This window comes from Parathielavia appendiculata (genome assembly GCF_033297405.1).
Source record: "Parathielavia appendiculata strain CBS 731.68 unplaced genomic scaffold N657scaffold_51, whole genome shotgun sequence".
Taxonomy (NCBI): domain Eukaryota; kingdom Fungi; phylum Ascomycota; class Sordariomycetes; order Sordariales; family Chaetomiaceae; genus Parathielavia; species Parathielavia appendiculata.
Window position 1 is genome coordinate 3,199 of NW_026944270.1, and position 12,963 is coordinate 16,161.

The following is a 12,963-nucleotide window of genomic DNA, read 5'->3' on the forward strand; positions in this document are numbered from 1 at the left end:
TTGTTGTACTAATCTACATTAGCTATTGCTGCCTATGCAAAGCTCGCACAGACTAATAACGGGGTCTCGTGTACTACCTGCCAGAACGCTTCGAGTGTCGGCCCGTTCCGGTCATGCATTGCGACGGGCGAGTTCAGTGGCGCTTGTACGAACTGCCAATATCATTCACGTGCTGCCCAGTGCAGCCTACGTAACGGCGCTGACGAGACTGGTATGTTTTTCTCCTGTCTCATCTTTATAAATGCTTTTAACGTATCAGGGACTGTTCAGCGCGGTACCAAGCGTGCCCGAAGCTATATATCACCATCCGAGCAGCGTCCTCGCCCCCGTACTAGCGCTAGTGGTTTCCGCCTCGACAGTGCTCGGCTCCAGAACGAGGTCCATATTCACCAGTCTGGAGCGGCACCTAGTGGTACCTCTGCCAAGCAACTCTTCCGCATTCTCTTCTGTTCTATGCCGACAGCCGAGCTGGAGGCTATCGTTAAGGACGGTCGCCTAGAACTTGACCGTCGTGGCAGCACCATTTGAGCTTCTGGGGCTGGAGATTACGACGATTACGATTGGGTCTTTATGGTACGGAGTTTGGGATGTGAGATGCATTGGGTTACGGGCTCTCTTTTCCTTCTGCTAGTTGAGAGTATTCCTGTGTAGGGCGTTCGTCCGTTTTTGAGCATTCTCTAGTGTAGCCTCCTGTTTTACGTCGGTGTCTTGCCTGTAGCAGCCCATGTCTACGAATAGCGTATCGTTTTGGCGAGTTCTGCACCAGACACACGCTATGCTAAGACTACGCCCCACTTAATATCTGGCAAAATTTTCTCACTTGGTCTCTTTCTAATTTTGTTATTGCGTTCACATTTGTAATGTATCGAAATGCCTCGTCCTCCGCGTCTCAATTGGGAACAGCATCGTCCCCAGATCACCAGCTTGTACCAGTCTGGTGCAACCTCTCAGGCTATTACATCTTATCTTCTTGATGAAACCGGAGTCTCAATGACTCCTACGCATCTTCGTCGTCTTCTCCAGTCATGGGGTGTACCGCGCCAGCGCCCTAGAACAGAAGTGACTCCTGACCTTAAGGAGCGTATTGAAGCACTCTTCTTTCAGCATGCCTTAACAGATGCCGAGATTGTAAAGGCTCTAGAACAAGAAGGAACGAAGGTAATGTACCGTAGTGGGCCGATAATACTATAGTGTACCAACAAGTAGAACTTAGATCTCGAGTCGCAAAGTTCAGGAGATTCGATGGGAAATTGGTTTATACAGACGTCATAACGCAGAGCAACTTGCAACTGCAATGGCCGAAGTCCGCGAGTTCTTCGAAGGAGAACGCACTACTACAAACATTGTTCGTCATATGGGATATCGTTCCCTTTACGTCCATATGCGCCAGCGTTTCTTCAACATCCCACGCGACTCTTTACGGGCAGTGTACGCTGAGTTTCACGAAGATGCAATTGCACATCGTCGTGCCCGTGCTGAACGCAAGCGGTCTGGTTGGACTGTACCAGGCCCCAACTACATCTGGTCCGTTGATGGGTATTGCAAGTTGGAATACTTTGGTATCGAGATCTACGCAGGGATTGACGCGTACTCTCGATACATTACATGGTTCTACATCGGAGTCTCTGCATGAACAGCTCGAAACGTCTTTGCACAGTACATTGCTGTGCTAAGCTCTTACGGGTTTATGCCGTTAGCTCTCCGTTCAGACCATGGAGTTGAAACGACACTCCTTGCAGGGACACAGTACCTTCTCGCTTCCGAGGCTCACAAACTTCGTCTCCGACGGAACCGCCGCGAAACTACTCGTTCTCATTCTCCTCGAGCTACCGACCCAGCTATTGTTGAGTTTAACGAAAGCGGCGACCATAACGAGATGGAGTTCGCGGACTGCTTCTGTTGGAAAGCCAACAGCCACGAATGTGCCGCACCGTAGTAGTTGGGTACCAAAAGGATGGGCAACCACTCAATTGATGATGATGTACCTGTCTGTGTTTTTCCAGAAGTTCCCTGCCTGTTCCTGATCCTGAGAATCCTGGTGCCAAGCCATTGGTCACCCCTGAACTGCCCTCTCTGACCACCTGCCAAATCCAACACCATGCTTCCGGTTTCTTGGTTTGCACATGGATTGTGTGCCACCCGTCTCGATTATCCCATTGGGTATACTTGATGCCGCGCTCGGCGAAGAAACAGGCGCGGTGCAGCCAGTCAAAGACGCGTGGAAGCGCGACCGTCGTCTCGCCTTTGAAGTCGGCCATCTCCTCTTCCACCTGCTTTGCCATGGCAATCATGTATGCCGGAGCAGCCAACGACTCGGAACTGTTGCTGCTAGTGGGGGTTCCAGGAGCCTTGTCCGCGGTGTCGTCTTTGGTTCTCTCAGCAGGAGCAGCTGGAGTGCCAGGTGACACCTAGTCCGGGTCGACGGCGCGGATATATACCACCGGATCCTCGTCCTGGATTTCCACGCCGAATTGTATAACGTCCATGTACCTGAACCTCGGTGTATATGGCGTCTGGGCCGCCTCGCTCCTGATGACTGCCTCGTCGGCAACGAGGAAGCAGTTGGTCCTGATCCTTTTGGGTAGATGCTGCTCGCCCCCGGCTCCATCACGCATCTTCTGGAACCAGATACGCAGCTGCTCATTCGAGGCACACTCCAACTCCTTGTCCTCAACGAAGACAATGCGGAGCGAAGGCCACAGCTCGGGCCCGAAGGCTAAGCGATCCACCAACGGGGAGTTCTATATCGCTCGATTCCTTCCTGTTCAGCCGGGCCATCTCCTCTTCAAATACCTCGTCTACATTCGCCCCGTCGTCGATATGCTGATGCGGGAGCAAAGTCCCGACTTGCGGGCTTGCTCCACGGATCTTTTCCGCGCGCAAGTATCCGACGACAGCAAACCATGGGCCACAGAGCGTCTCACCAACGTGATCAAACGATTCACCGCGCGGGCTCGGGGGAAAGGCATCAGGCTGCAGATACTCCGACAACTATCCGTCGGCATCTCGGAAAAGCATGTCCGCGAAGTCGTCAAACCGTTCAACCGGTTCGATGACCGGACAGACGCTGCGGATCGCAATGTTGCTTTCGCTTGGCAGACTGGCCATCGCCCGTTGCAGAGAGCAAGGTCATATGGGCTCGACGGAGCGTTTCCGGTGCTGCTACAGCCCCAGCTCCTCGAGCGATACGAGTGGGTGTCGAGCCGGTGGCACGAGTTCCTGCACCTCCCTAGCATGGTTACTGCTGCGGATACCAGAGCGGGCTGGGCTGGCGCCGGCGATTGCAAGCAGGGACCATCAACAGTAGCAGCACAGAATGTCCACCCATCCGAGCTCGCGCCAACTACTCCCGAAACACACATTATCGCTCCCTCCAAGAGCAAGAAGAGACGACGTCAGATACCGTTACCATTCGGTTTCGGTCCCGCCAGCAATTCCAACGGCCATAAGAGACCCGCTGGGCCCGAGGAAGACACCGCCCAGAATAAGCGGACGCGCCTCGCAGACCCACCACTACCGGCAAGAGTACCCCATGGCAAACGCTGATCGTGGACTCAGGATCGGCAGGTGGCGACTGGAAGTTCAGGGCTCCAAGTATGTTCAATGTTGGCCGAGGATAGAGTTTGGATGGTGCTTCATCGGGGTACGATTGCCCCTTTTCGTTGTTCATCGCCAACATGAAAGCTTATTTCATTGTCGAGCGCCAAGTCGGGCGTGCCGTCGATACCCCTGACATGAGATCACCTTCAACCAAGCGTACCTCTCTTTTTCCTCTTGGAGTGGAGTGAGGCGGTTTGAACCAGGCACCGCTTGCGAGGAGCGCTATACTAAGGACATGGCGAAATCCTTTACCCCGCTGTATCACTGGTAAAACGGCATCTGCATGGACCGTGTTGGGCACGAGGAGCATAGCCGCAATTTCTTGCTGTAGCGGTGATTGTACAAGCACCTAAGCTTTGGGTATGTTTCTTCGAGGCATTGGGTTGATGACCCCGTGACAATCCTTATATGAGTTGTCCCTGATGTTGACTTCTCATCTCCTCGTAGGCGCTAGTCGTCGAGGTGTTACGTGTTCCGTGCGAACTCAGCCCAGCAGCCTGGCCTGGATCCGCCCCTGTTTCGGGGTTCTGGTTCTGTCCACTCTTGCCCATGTTGTGTCTGGAGATTTCAAGGGGACAAAATGCAGATTCTCGGGTATCTCGTACTGCGAGGCCTTCTTCGACGTTGGATGTTTCTCGAGTCGTCAAACGCTCTGATACTACCAGGTACGGAGGACAGACGGAAACTTGGGGAATACTTTGAGTTTGGGGGGGAGGGGGGGAGGGTGGGACTTGCAAAGTTTCTACGCAGTAGAGCCCAGCGGCAGATAGACCCGTTGACTGAGAGCCTGATGGGCCACGGACCCCATGGGGGATCCTAGTTATCCTACGGTCCTATGACCGATTCGCATCCGCGCTGTCAGTGGTTATCGTCCAACGATCGAAGTGTTCAATGGCAACGGGTAGACAGGCATGGCCTTACAGAACCTGCGGGGCACTGTTCATCGAAGAGAAGGTCTTCACCAGCAAAATATCGAAGTCGAATCTCGCCGTCGTATGCCGTATTCACGTTAGATTCCATGAGGTTCTTGTTGAATAATCCCCGACCACGGCTCTCAGGCCGAGGTGTACGAAGTGGACCTGTTGAACTAGCAACAGTCACAGGCACAGTGATCACGAGGAACAGAACCGGATTGAATGCAGTTTGAAAGCACTGAACAGAGGGCTCGATTGATAAGATTTTGACAGAGTCTTGTAGATGTGTAAGGAACAGGGTGTTGGAGCCAACTACCCAATATTTTGGCACTCCGCTATCAGATCAACCAACTGTAAAATATAAGGAGAGAAAAGAAGTTAGCAGGATGCACCCTGTCTCGATTAGTTGACTGTTAACCGAAAAAGGCTAACAGTGATGCACCCTGTCTCAGTTAACTGTCAAGACTGTTAACCGCTTACGGGAGTCCTTCTTGCACCATGCTGCATGGAGAAGTCCTTGTTTACTCCCCGGCCTTTCCTTTCGAGGTGAGTTGTCTATTATTCGCCTCCACTTATCTCAGTGCTGCCGTACGGCTCGCTGAGCGAGCCTTATTTAGGCATTGATCTGTTCGAATTCGGCCCTACACTGTTTGCCGGCCTGGGGATAGTTACGCTCCTTCCCGGCTTCGGCAGGAAGACGCCTGGAGAGGAGGTCTGAGCACTGAGATGACCCTCCACCAGGTGCCTCCTCCTACGGATACTCCGTTACCTATTAAAGCCCCGGAGCCGTCAATTTACGACAATACTAGACCCTTTACTTTCCCGACATCTTCAGCTTCTCGTGCGCCCAGCCCAGACTCAAAAACACCAACTCCATTCACGGTTTTCCCACAACACCACCACACTCACCCTCGCAACCAACCCCGCAATGGCTCCCGTCCAGAACAAGACACTCATCTTCAAAGAGATCCCCACCGCCGCCCCGGTCCCGGGCGAGCACCTGGTCCTCGAAGACCGCGGCTTCGACCCCGAGGCCGCTCCCCCGCAGGGCGGCCTCACCCTCTCCATCCTCTATGCCTCCTTCGACCCCTACATGCGGGGGCGCATGCGCCCAGCACACGTCGAGTCCTACGTCCCGGCGTTCGAGCTCAACGGGCCCGTGACCAGCCACTGCGTGGCGTGCGTCATCAAGTCCGACACGGACGCGTACCAGCCCGGCGATCTGCTGGTTGGTATGCTGCCAATCGGCGAGTATACCGTGCTTGATCGGGAGGGCGTCAAGATGATTTCTCGCAAGGTGGACACCAAGTACGGGCTGAAGGACTTGGGGCTGTTTATCGGTCCGCTGGGGATGACCGGTCTCACGGCGTGGAGCGCGCTGTATGAGATTGGCCAGCCCAAGAAGGGCGAGACGATCTTCATAAGCAGCGCGGCTGGTGCTGTTGGGCAGGTGGCGGGGCAGATCGCGAAGCGGCAGGGGCTGAAGGTCATTGGGAGTGTGGGGAGCGATGACAAGTTGGAGTTTATCATCAATGAATTGGGGTTCGATAGCGGGTTCAACTATAAGAAGGAGAAACCCAGGGATGCGCTCAAGAGGCTGGCGCCTGAGGGCCTGGATATCTATTATGAGAACGTCGGCGGGGAGCAGCTGGAGGCGGCGCTAGATTCGATGAACAACTGGGGCAGGATTGTGGTCTGCGGCATGGTGAGTTTGAACTGGAAGTTGTATTACGGATGGTGGATGGTGACTGACAGCCGGCAGATCTCGCAGTACAATATTTCCGAGCAGGATCGTTATGGCGTCAAGAACCTGTTCCACGTCGTGTCCAAGCGGCTGACAATGCGTGGCTTCATCGTTTCCGACTTCGCGGACAAGTACGGGAAGGACCACCAGGAGAGATTGTCGCAGTGGCTGGTTGAGGGAAGCGTCAAGGCCAAGCTGAGCGTCACGGACGGCATGGACAATGCTATTGACGGGCTGGTTGGCATGCTGGAGGGCAAGAACTTTGGCAAGGCCGTGCTCAAGATCAAGGATGAGTAGGAGTCATGAGACTGGGTGGTGAGGCGTATGAAAACGGGGGTGTTAGACGCACAGACCCAACGATTGAATGCACCCAACGATTGAACGCGTACACACACCGCGTTCTAGGGCACTCACCCGATTCAACTCGACACACCTCAGCCAATTTTGCAGCAAAACACTCCGAATTTTAAATGGATGATGCCAGGGAGAAAAACATCCAGTCTGCCATTGATGAGGTCGATCGCGGCATGTCTCAGGCTAAAGCGGCGGCTTTATACGGCATCCCGCCATCAACACTCTCCGTCAGACTCCGCGGCGCAAAGCCAGTAAAACACAGCAAAGTACACGCTCAACGGCTCGCTCCTTCGCAAGAAGACTTCCTAGCAGACTGGTGCTTAAATGAGGAAAAGGCTGGCCGTGCGCCAAGTCGCCGTCAGGTTGTGGCATTCGCTCAAGAAATCCTGCGCGAAGGTGGGGACCTTAAGTCCCTTGGACCAAGATGGGTTGACCGCTTCTTGAAGCGCAATCCGCGCGTCCACACCAAGAATTCGACCTTGTTGGATAGCGCTCGAGTCCACGGATCTACTCGTGAGGCCTATGAAGACTTCTACGGCCGTTTGAAGTACCAACTCGAATACAAAGGCATACTACCGAAGAATATAGCCAATATGGATGAACACGGCATGCAGGAGCTCGAAACACGTGCAGGCAAAGTCATCGGCACCTCTTTGACGAAGGAGGCACTCGTTGAGAGCTCAGACGACACGACCTGGGTCTCTGTGATAGAGTGTGCACCGCTGAAGGCCGGAGACTGCACCCCTGTATCGTGTTCACAGGCGCCAGTCTTCAGGGGCAATGGCTCCCCTCCAAGGAGGAATTGAAGCGCGATTTTCCAGGCTGGCAATACGACTACTCCCTTCCAGGCTGGAGCAATGGCGATATCGCTCTCAAATGGCTGCAGCAGATCTATCTGCCAGAAACCAAACCAACAAATCCGTCAGAATGGAGGCTCTTGATTCTTGACGCGCACTCAAGCCATATCACGACTCGGTTCATGTATCTGGCCTGGATTAGCCGCGTTCAACTACTTTACCTGCCGGCTCATACTTCCCATAAGACTCAACCTCTCGATCGGAGTGCTCTCTCGCCCCTGAAGAACTATTTCAGGCAAAATACCAAGTCTATGGTTCACTTCACGGCGTCAGCTCCCATCAATAAACGCCGCTTCCTTTATTGTTATCGAGATGCCTCCCAGAGAGGTATGAGCGCCAGGAACATCGTCAGCGGCTCCAGAAAGACCGGAATCTGGCCGTTGAATCCGAGCAAAGTACTGGATGACACCACGGCAGTACTTCAACCTAGAGCCCCCCCTGCCACGCCGCCCACCCCAGATGAACGGCCTCCCTCGCCTACCAACATATATCTGCAGACTCCCCAGAAGTCACAGGATATTCGCAGAGCCTTGAAAAACGCCAAGGAGCGCGTATCTCCAAACAATCGCATGCTGAGATCTGTTTTATACAAGGTTGGCAAGTCGTTGGACTCGAAGAACGCCGAGGTCGCCAGCTTGCGCGCTCAAATCAAAGAGCTATCTGGCCAGTTGGAAGCCCACAAGCCAAGTAGTAAAAAGAGGGTCAAAGAGAGTGCCAAAGATGCTTTTGCGAAGATTGAAGAGATTGTGGCGGCTCAGAAAGAGAGTGAGAAGCCACCCAAGCGGAGGAAAACGACAAAGACAGCCGACCCGGGGCCAGCCGTTGAACAAGCGCAGGACGTCATTGTACATGGGCTAGATCGCCTTCGTCAGGCTGAGGATGTTGAACTGAGTGGGTTCCTTGGCACCAAGATTCACGGACTGAGCACTGATGTTCAATGCGAGACTCTCAGTCAGCACAGATCCATCACAATGACACAGTTCCTGACATAGCGTCATATCATGGCACACTGTCTTTATATAAGGGGGTAATTCCCCTGGGAGGATTAGAGAGGACAATTTTTTTCTGTTCCAACAAAAAAGGGACATTCTGACGCACCCTAACCCACTATCTTGATCCTTCATTTGTGTGGTCACTCTGGAATCGTGACTCCAATTCAAGCTTCGTTTCATACCTCAATCTGTTCAATACCATTTGGTTGATCTAAGCTTACTTGAGCATGTAACTGTTGGCTGCCCAACAGAGGAGATGTAGTTTGCACTTTCCCCTACATAGATTGCTATACAAATGAGTGATCTAGACATGTTGTTGTGTGGTGTGGGGGATTGTGGGGATACGCGCACAACCAACCCACTCGGTTATGTCGTATCTCCCTGAAAAAGGGTGTCGAATCGCAAGTCGCTCCGACTTGCAATCCTGTGGGTTATATGTGGGTCACAGCGCAGCTGCCCCATACTGCACTCTGACAGGGATGCAGGATCATCAACAATCGTTGGATGCATTCAATCGTTGGGTCTGTGCGTCTAGGACGCCCAAGCAGCCCATTCCCTACGGAGAACTGTTGTAACGTATTTGATCAGCAGAACTTATCATAGGTCTATTTTGCTGTGTAATTACCTGTAATCCGCAGTGATTACACAACTTCAAAACGATAAGTTGCACCTAGATGCGCCCTACAATTCAAGGTAGGACCTACAACCCCTACTAGAAGCATCATCGCTCGGAATTGGGTACAGTTCCATTATATGCCCCACTTAACCAGGCCCTACGGTTCCTTTTTGTTATTGGCCGCACCATGTATAGTTCCGCCTCCCGGACCCACTTAATTCCACCAAACAGGCCTTCCACGTGCGCGCTTCTCCCAACAGGCATCTCTTGGCGCCCGGGGTGGTAGAGTTCCACCCAGGGGTGCTGGAGTTTGTCCGGGGGTAGAGTTCCGCCCTGCCATTGGCCGAGCCCAAGTGTTGGAAAGCCAACAGCCACAAATGTGCCACACCGTAGTAATTGGGTACCGAAAAGATGGGCAACCACTCAATTGATGATAATGTCCCTGCTGCGTTCTTCCAGAAGTTCCCTGCCTGTTCCTGATCCTGAGAATCCTGGTGCCGAGCCATTGGTCACCCCTGAACTGCCCTCTCTGACCACCTGCCCAATCCAACAAATTGATACTTGCGATGGTTATTGGCCACCAAGCTCTTAGTTTGGCGCTAGATGTGCGGTATAAATGACAGCCAGTCTACCGTGTCGTAGGCGTTTGATGGCAGAGACCTCAGCCCGACAAAGTCCTCGACCAGGATGTACATTCTGAAAACGACATAAAATACGCATAGAACTGTCGTCCCGAGTAGGAAGCCAATTGGGGTATTCAGGTGCGGATCCTTGTCCGGGGAGATGTTGTGTGTTTCGGACAAGAAGCGACGGGCCCTATTGACAAAGCTGGGCAAAATGGTGGGCTGATGCGGGAGAGAGTGTTGCTGGGTGCTCTCGTCTTCGATGTGCTGGAAAGTAGGTTCCCGGTACAACGCTTTGTTGCGAAGTAGGAACATTCCCCCGAGAAACTGACCGGGACAGGGAAGACGGGCTCGCTCGAGAAGGCTCATCTCATGACCCTCGGCAAGTCGTTTTTGTGGAAGGACGATCCAGTCCCAAACTCCCATCCAGAGGCAGCCAACCACGCCGTACGTCATCATATATATGCTAGCCGCACGCCAGGCCAGCTGCTCGAAGCGGGTGGGAAACTCCGAGTTCCAGGCGATGAAGAATACCGAGGCGAACGCGACGATGAAGGCCCCGGCGACGAGGGCCAGGTCGAGGTCCATCCACTGAAACATGTCGCCGGGGACACGGTTCCACGGCCTTGAGTGGACACGTCTGGTGAAAGGCGAGAAAGCGATCTTTCGAAGCAGCTCGTTGTAGTATTGCCAGACGACGTTCAACGCTGTGTCATGCCGGCTGATGAAATCGAGGGGCGTATGATAGTACGGACCTGCTGCCTCGGGACCGCCCTGGGACAGTGAACAGCGGTCAGCTCCTATCCTGCCAGGGCCGTAATTCGTCGGGAATGTATTAATCATACGCTTTCAATGATTTCGTCGATGTGAACGGTTGCCTTGAGAACAATGGTCGTCTCAACGCAGGATGGCTTATCTTTCCAACACCACGAAGTGCCGAAGAGAATGACGACAAAAGAGAGAGTCGTAAGCTCGATTGTCGTTATAGCGAGACCCTGGATGTCCCGCGCTATCAAGCTAACTATGAACCAGGTTGCCTGGCACACAGCAATCAATCTGAGGCGCGCGACGACCCAGTATCAGTATGAGGACGATGGTTCCATGCCCCCCCCCCCCCCCCCCCCCCTCTCCCCCCCAACTTGAGACATACCTCGATAAACCGTCCGACTTGTCCCTGTCATCCAATTCTCTCTTTGTGACGCTGGGATACTCGACGTAGTTGTGCTTGATCAGGTAGAACAGCTGCTCGGCGTCGAGGGGGATTGGTTGTTGGTGCCCGGGCGCCTCAAGGACAAAGCCGCCCATGTCGGCAAAAAACGAGTGCGTGATGGTCCAGTCATTATGGCCATGCTCTTTGAATTTCTGCCGTGAAAACCGAGATGTCAGCTGATAGCTATAGTCATGGCGCTTTTCGGTGACAGGGCGCGCAAACCCGAAATGACCGCCGCGCCGAAGACCTCTGGCCGGCGGCGAGGACGATCAGAAAGTCCGGACCGAGGATGCCAAGACTGGCCAGGCCAACCTTGTCCCGAAATATCGCCCAGAAACCCTCCTTTGGGCCAGGGATGTTGGGGTAGACGGCTGTCCAACAACATAGGAAGGTCGTGACAAGGCACGTCACGAGGATATCGCTGGTGCCGCGCGTGTCCGGGGACGATGTCCATCCTTTGGTCTCAGTGCCGTTCAACATGGGAAAACGTGTCGCAAACGCAACGTTCAATATCTGGCTCGGTGGAAGGGGAGAGGGAACATATATGCCTGCCTGACGGATGGGCGCCAGCCATCGTCCGGCAGCGCATGCGAAGAAGGTTGGGTTCGGGAGACCTGTCAGGGCTGGCTGCCCAGCAGTTGGACAGCGGCTGCGTCGCGAAGCTGCATGAACATTGCATGCACACAGGGTACCGAGCCAATGAGCTCCCCGACTTGGGCGCAGCTAGCCGCCAACGCACCCAGTAGGTCCATCATTGATGTGCCACCCACCCCGGTCAATGCGACATGCGCACCACTCCGCGTTGATGCATGTGCTACGCCCGTGCAGGATTGCGTTGCCGCGGTGCTGGGTGAAAGGCCGAAGCGGTTTGGGCGATAAATTGTGAAGCATACCAAGGGAGGTGATTATCTCAATTAAGCTAACGTTATATCTACACCCAAACCCATATAGGTGCAAAACGGAAGCCGATTCTTGACTACTTGCGTAAAGTCTTCAAAACCGGCGCCTTTCGAAAGCTCTGAGAAAACCTTATCTAACTACACCGACTGCACGCCCGCGCACTTTGCTGCGTGGCCGCGGTGGGTGTGGAAAGTAGGGCGATTCGAGGTGCTGCAGACATCCCGAAAAACTCTCACCAGCGCACGGACCAATAGGTCACCTGACTCCCACCAACAGTTGCCCAGGCGACCCACGCCCTAGTGCCCCTGAGCCCCTGAACCCCTGAGCCCTCGAGCCCTTGCATGGGACAGGATGACCGCCCCCACCCCTCCAACTGAAGGGAGAGGAGGAGGACCGGCCCAGTCACGGCACTCAAGCGGCCCCCCGACACCTCCTCGTTCCCCCTCACCCTCTGACATCGACGCTATCAAGAACATGATCGACGGATTGGTAGCATTGGCAAACTCAGAAAAGAAGGGGACCGCCAGAGGCATGGGGCAAGACCTCCTCACAGCTGTTCGCAAGCTATACAATGCGACCCAGAACCAAACAGGAACCATTTCACTGGCAAACCTCCGCAAAGTGGTAGCCGAAGAACTCAGGGCGGCCACCACCGCACCCCAGGATAAAAGATTCTGGGCCGTAGTGGCCTCCCAGGAATCCAGCCAAACCCAGACGCAGACCACTGCCCCAGCAAAGACAGTGCCAGCCCGCATCAACAAGGAAATTCTTGTCAGAGGCAGAGGAATGCCAGCCGATATGGCCAAACGGACCCCACAGGAGATCGTCCAGGCTGTCAACCGAGCGTCGATGAAGAAGGGGGCAATCGCAGCCCGGACGCTCCCAAGCGGGGATACAATTGTTACCTTCCAAAGCACGACAACTAGAGACTGGCACTCAACCAACACCGAATGGATCAAGGAAGCCTTTGGACAGCAAGCAGAGGAGAGCAAGAGAACCTTCGCGGTCCTGCTGAAGGGACTATGGAAGCGAGACCTCCAGGGAGTGACCGAGGAGACATTTGGCAGGGAAAGTGGCCTTCAAACAGTCGACAAGGTCAAATTCAGGGTACCGAAGCACCAGGAAGCAACCCGGGCGACGGTGCTGGTGGCAC

General features: G+C 54.2%; 8 protein-coding genes across 8 annotated transcripts; 6 read left to right on the forward strand and 2 right to left on the reverse strand.

Moving 5' to 3' along the window:
* Positions 1 to 852: 852 nt before the first annotated feature.
* N657DRAFT_628661 (uncharacterized protein) lies at positions 853 to 1,633 on the forward strand (the record flags this gene model as incomplete). The annotated part of the gene is made up of 2 exons (XM_062790853.1): positions 853 to 1,158; positions 1,214 to 1,633. The coding sequence occupies exons 1-2, from the start codon at positions 871 to 873 to the stop codon at positions 1,631 to 1,633; spliced, it is 708 nt and encodes a 235-aa protein (XP_062642061.1). The 5' UTR covers positions 853 to 870.
* Positions 1,634 to 1,682: 49 nt separating this feature from the next.
* N657DRAFT_651418 (uncharacterized protein) lies at positions 1,683 to 1,972 on the forward strand. Its single transcript, XM_062794163.1, has one exon. It carries the CDS (start codon positions 1,688 to 1,690, stop codon positions 1,934 to 1,936), a length of 249 nt encoding a protein of 82 aa, XP_062642062.1. The 5' UTR covers positions 1,683 to 1,687; the 3' UTR covers positions 1,937 to 1,972.
* A 710-nt stretch (positions 1,973 to 2,682) lies between these two features.
* N657DRAFT_685319 (uncharacterized protein) lies at positions 2,683 to 3,546 on the forward strand (the record flags this gene model as incomplete). Its single annotated transcript, XM_062796763.1, has 1 exon — positions 2,683 to 3,546. One exon carries the CDS (start codon positions 2,683 to 2,685, stop codon positions 3,544 to 3,546), a length of 864 nt encoding a protein of 287 aa, XP_062642063.1.
* Positions 3,547 to 5,442: 1,896 nt separating this feature from the next.
* N657DRAFT_583887 (NAD(P)-binding protein) lies at positions 5,443 to 6,555 on the forward strand (the record flags this gene model as incomplete). Its single annotated transcript, XM_062789710.1, has 2 exons — positions 5,443 to 6,219; positions 6,277 to 6,555. 2 exons carry the CDS (start codon positions 5,443 to 5,445, stop codon positions 6,553 to 6,555), a joined length of 1,056 nt encoding a protein of 351 aa, XP_062642064.1.
* Positions 6,556 to 8,290: 1,735 nt separating this feature from the next.
* Positions 8,291 to 8,461, forward strand: N657DRAFT_651424 (uncharacterized protein; the record flags this gene model as incomplete). Its single annotated transcript, XM_062794164.1, has 1 exon — positions 8,291 to 8,461. A coding segment is annotated over one exon (171 nt), but the record flags the coding sequence as incomplete, so codon positions are not given.
* On the reverse strand, positions 8,365 to 8,711 carry N657DRAFT_651425 (uncharacterized protein; the record flags this gene model as incomplete). The annotated part of the gene is made up of 1 exon (XM_062794165.1): positions 8,365 to 8,711. A coding segment is annotated over exon 1 (173 nt), but the record flags the coding sequence as incomplete, so codon positions are not given.
* Positions 8,712 to 9,676: 965 nt separating this feature from the next.
* Positions 9,677 to 11,471, reverse strand: N657DRAFT_628666 (uncharacterized protein; the record flags this gene model as incomplete). Its single annotated transcript, XM_062790854.1, has 4 exons — positions 11,133 to 11,471; positions 10,851 to 11,062; positions 10,546 to 10,756; positions 9,677 to 10,474 (listed from the first exon to the last, which is right to left on the reverse strand). The coding sequence occupies exons 1-4, from the start codon at positions 11,388 to 11,390 to the stop codon at positions 9,677 to 9,679; spliced, it is 1,479 nt and encodes a 492-aa protein (XP_062642067.1). The 5' UTR covers positions 11,391 to 11,471.
* A 726-nt stretch (positions 11,472 to 12,197) lies between these two features.
* Positions 12,198 to 12,742, forward strand: N657DRAFT_651428 (uncharacterized protein; the record flags this gene model as incomplete). The annotated part of the gene is made up of 1 exon (XM_062794166.1): positions 12,198 to 12,742. A coding segment is annotated over exon 1 (211 nt), but the record flags the coding sequence as incomplete, so codon positions are not given.
* Positions 12,743 to 12,963: the final 221 nt, after the last annotated feature.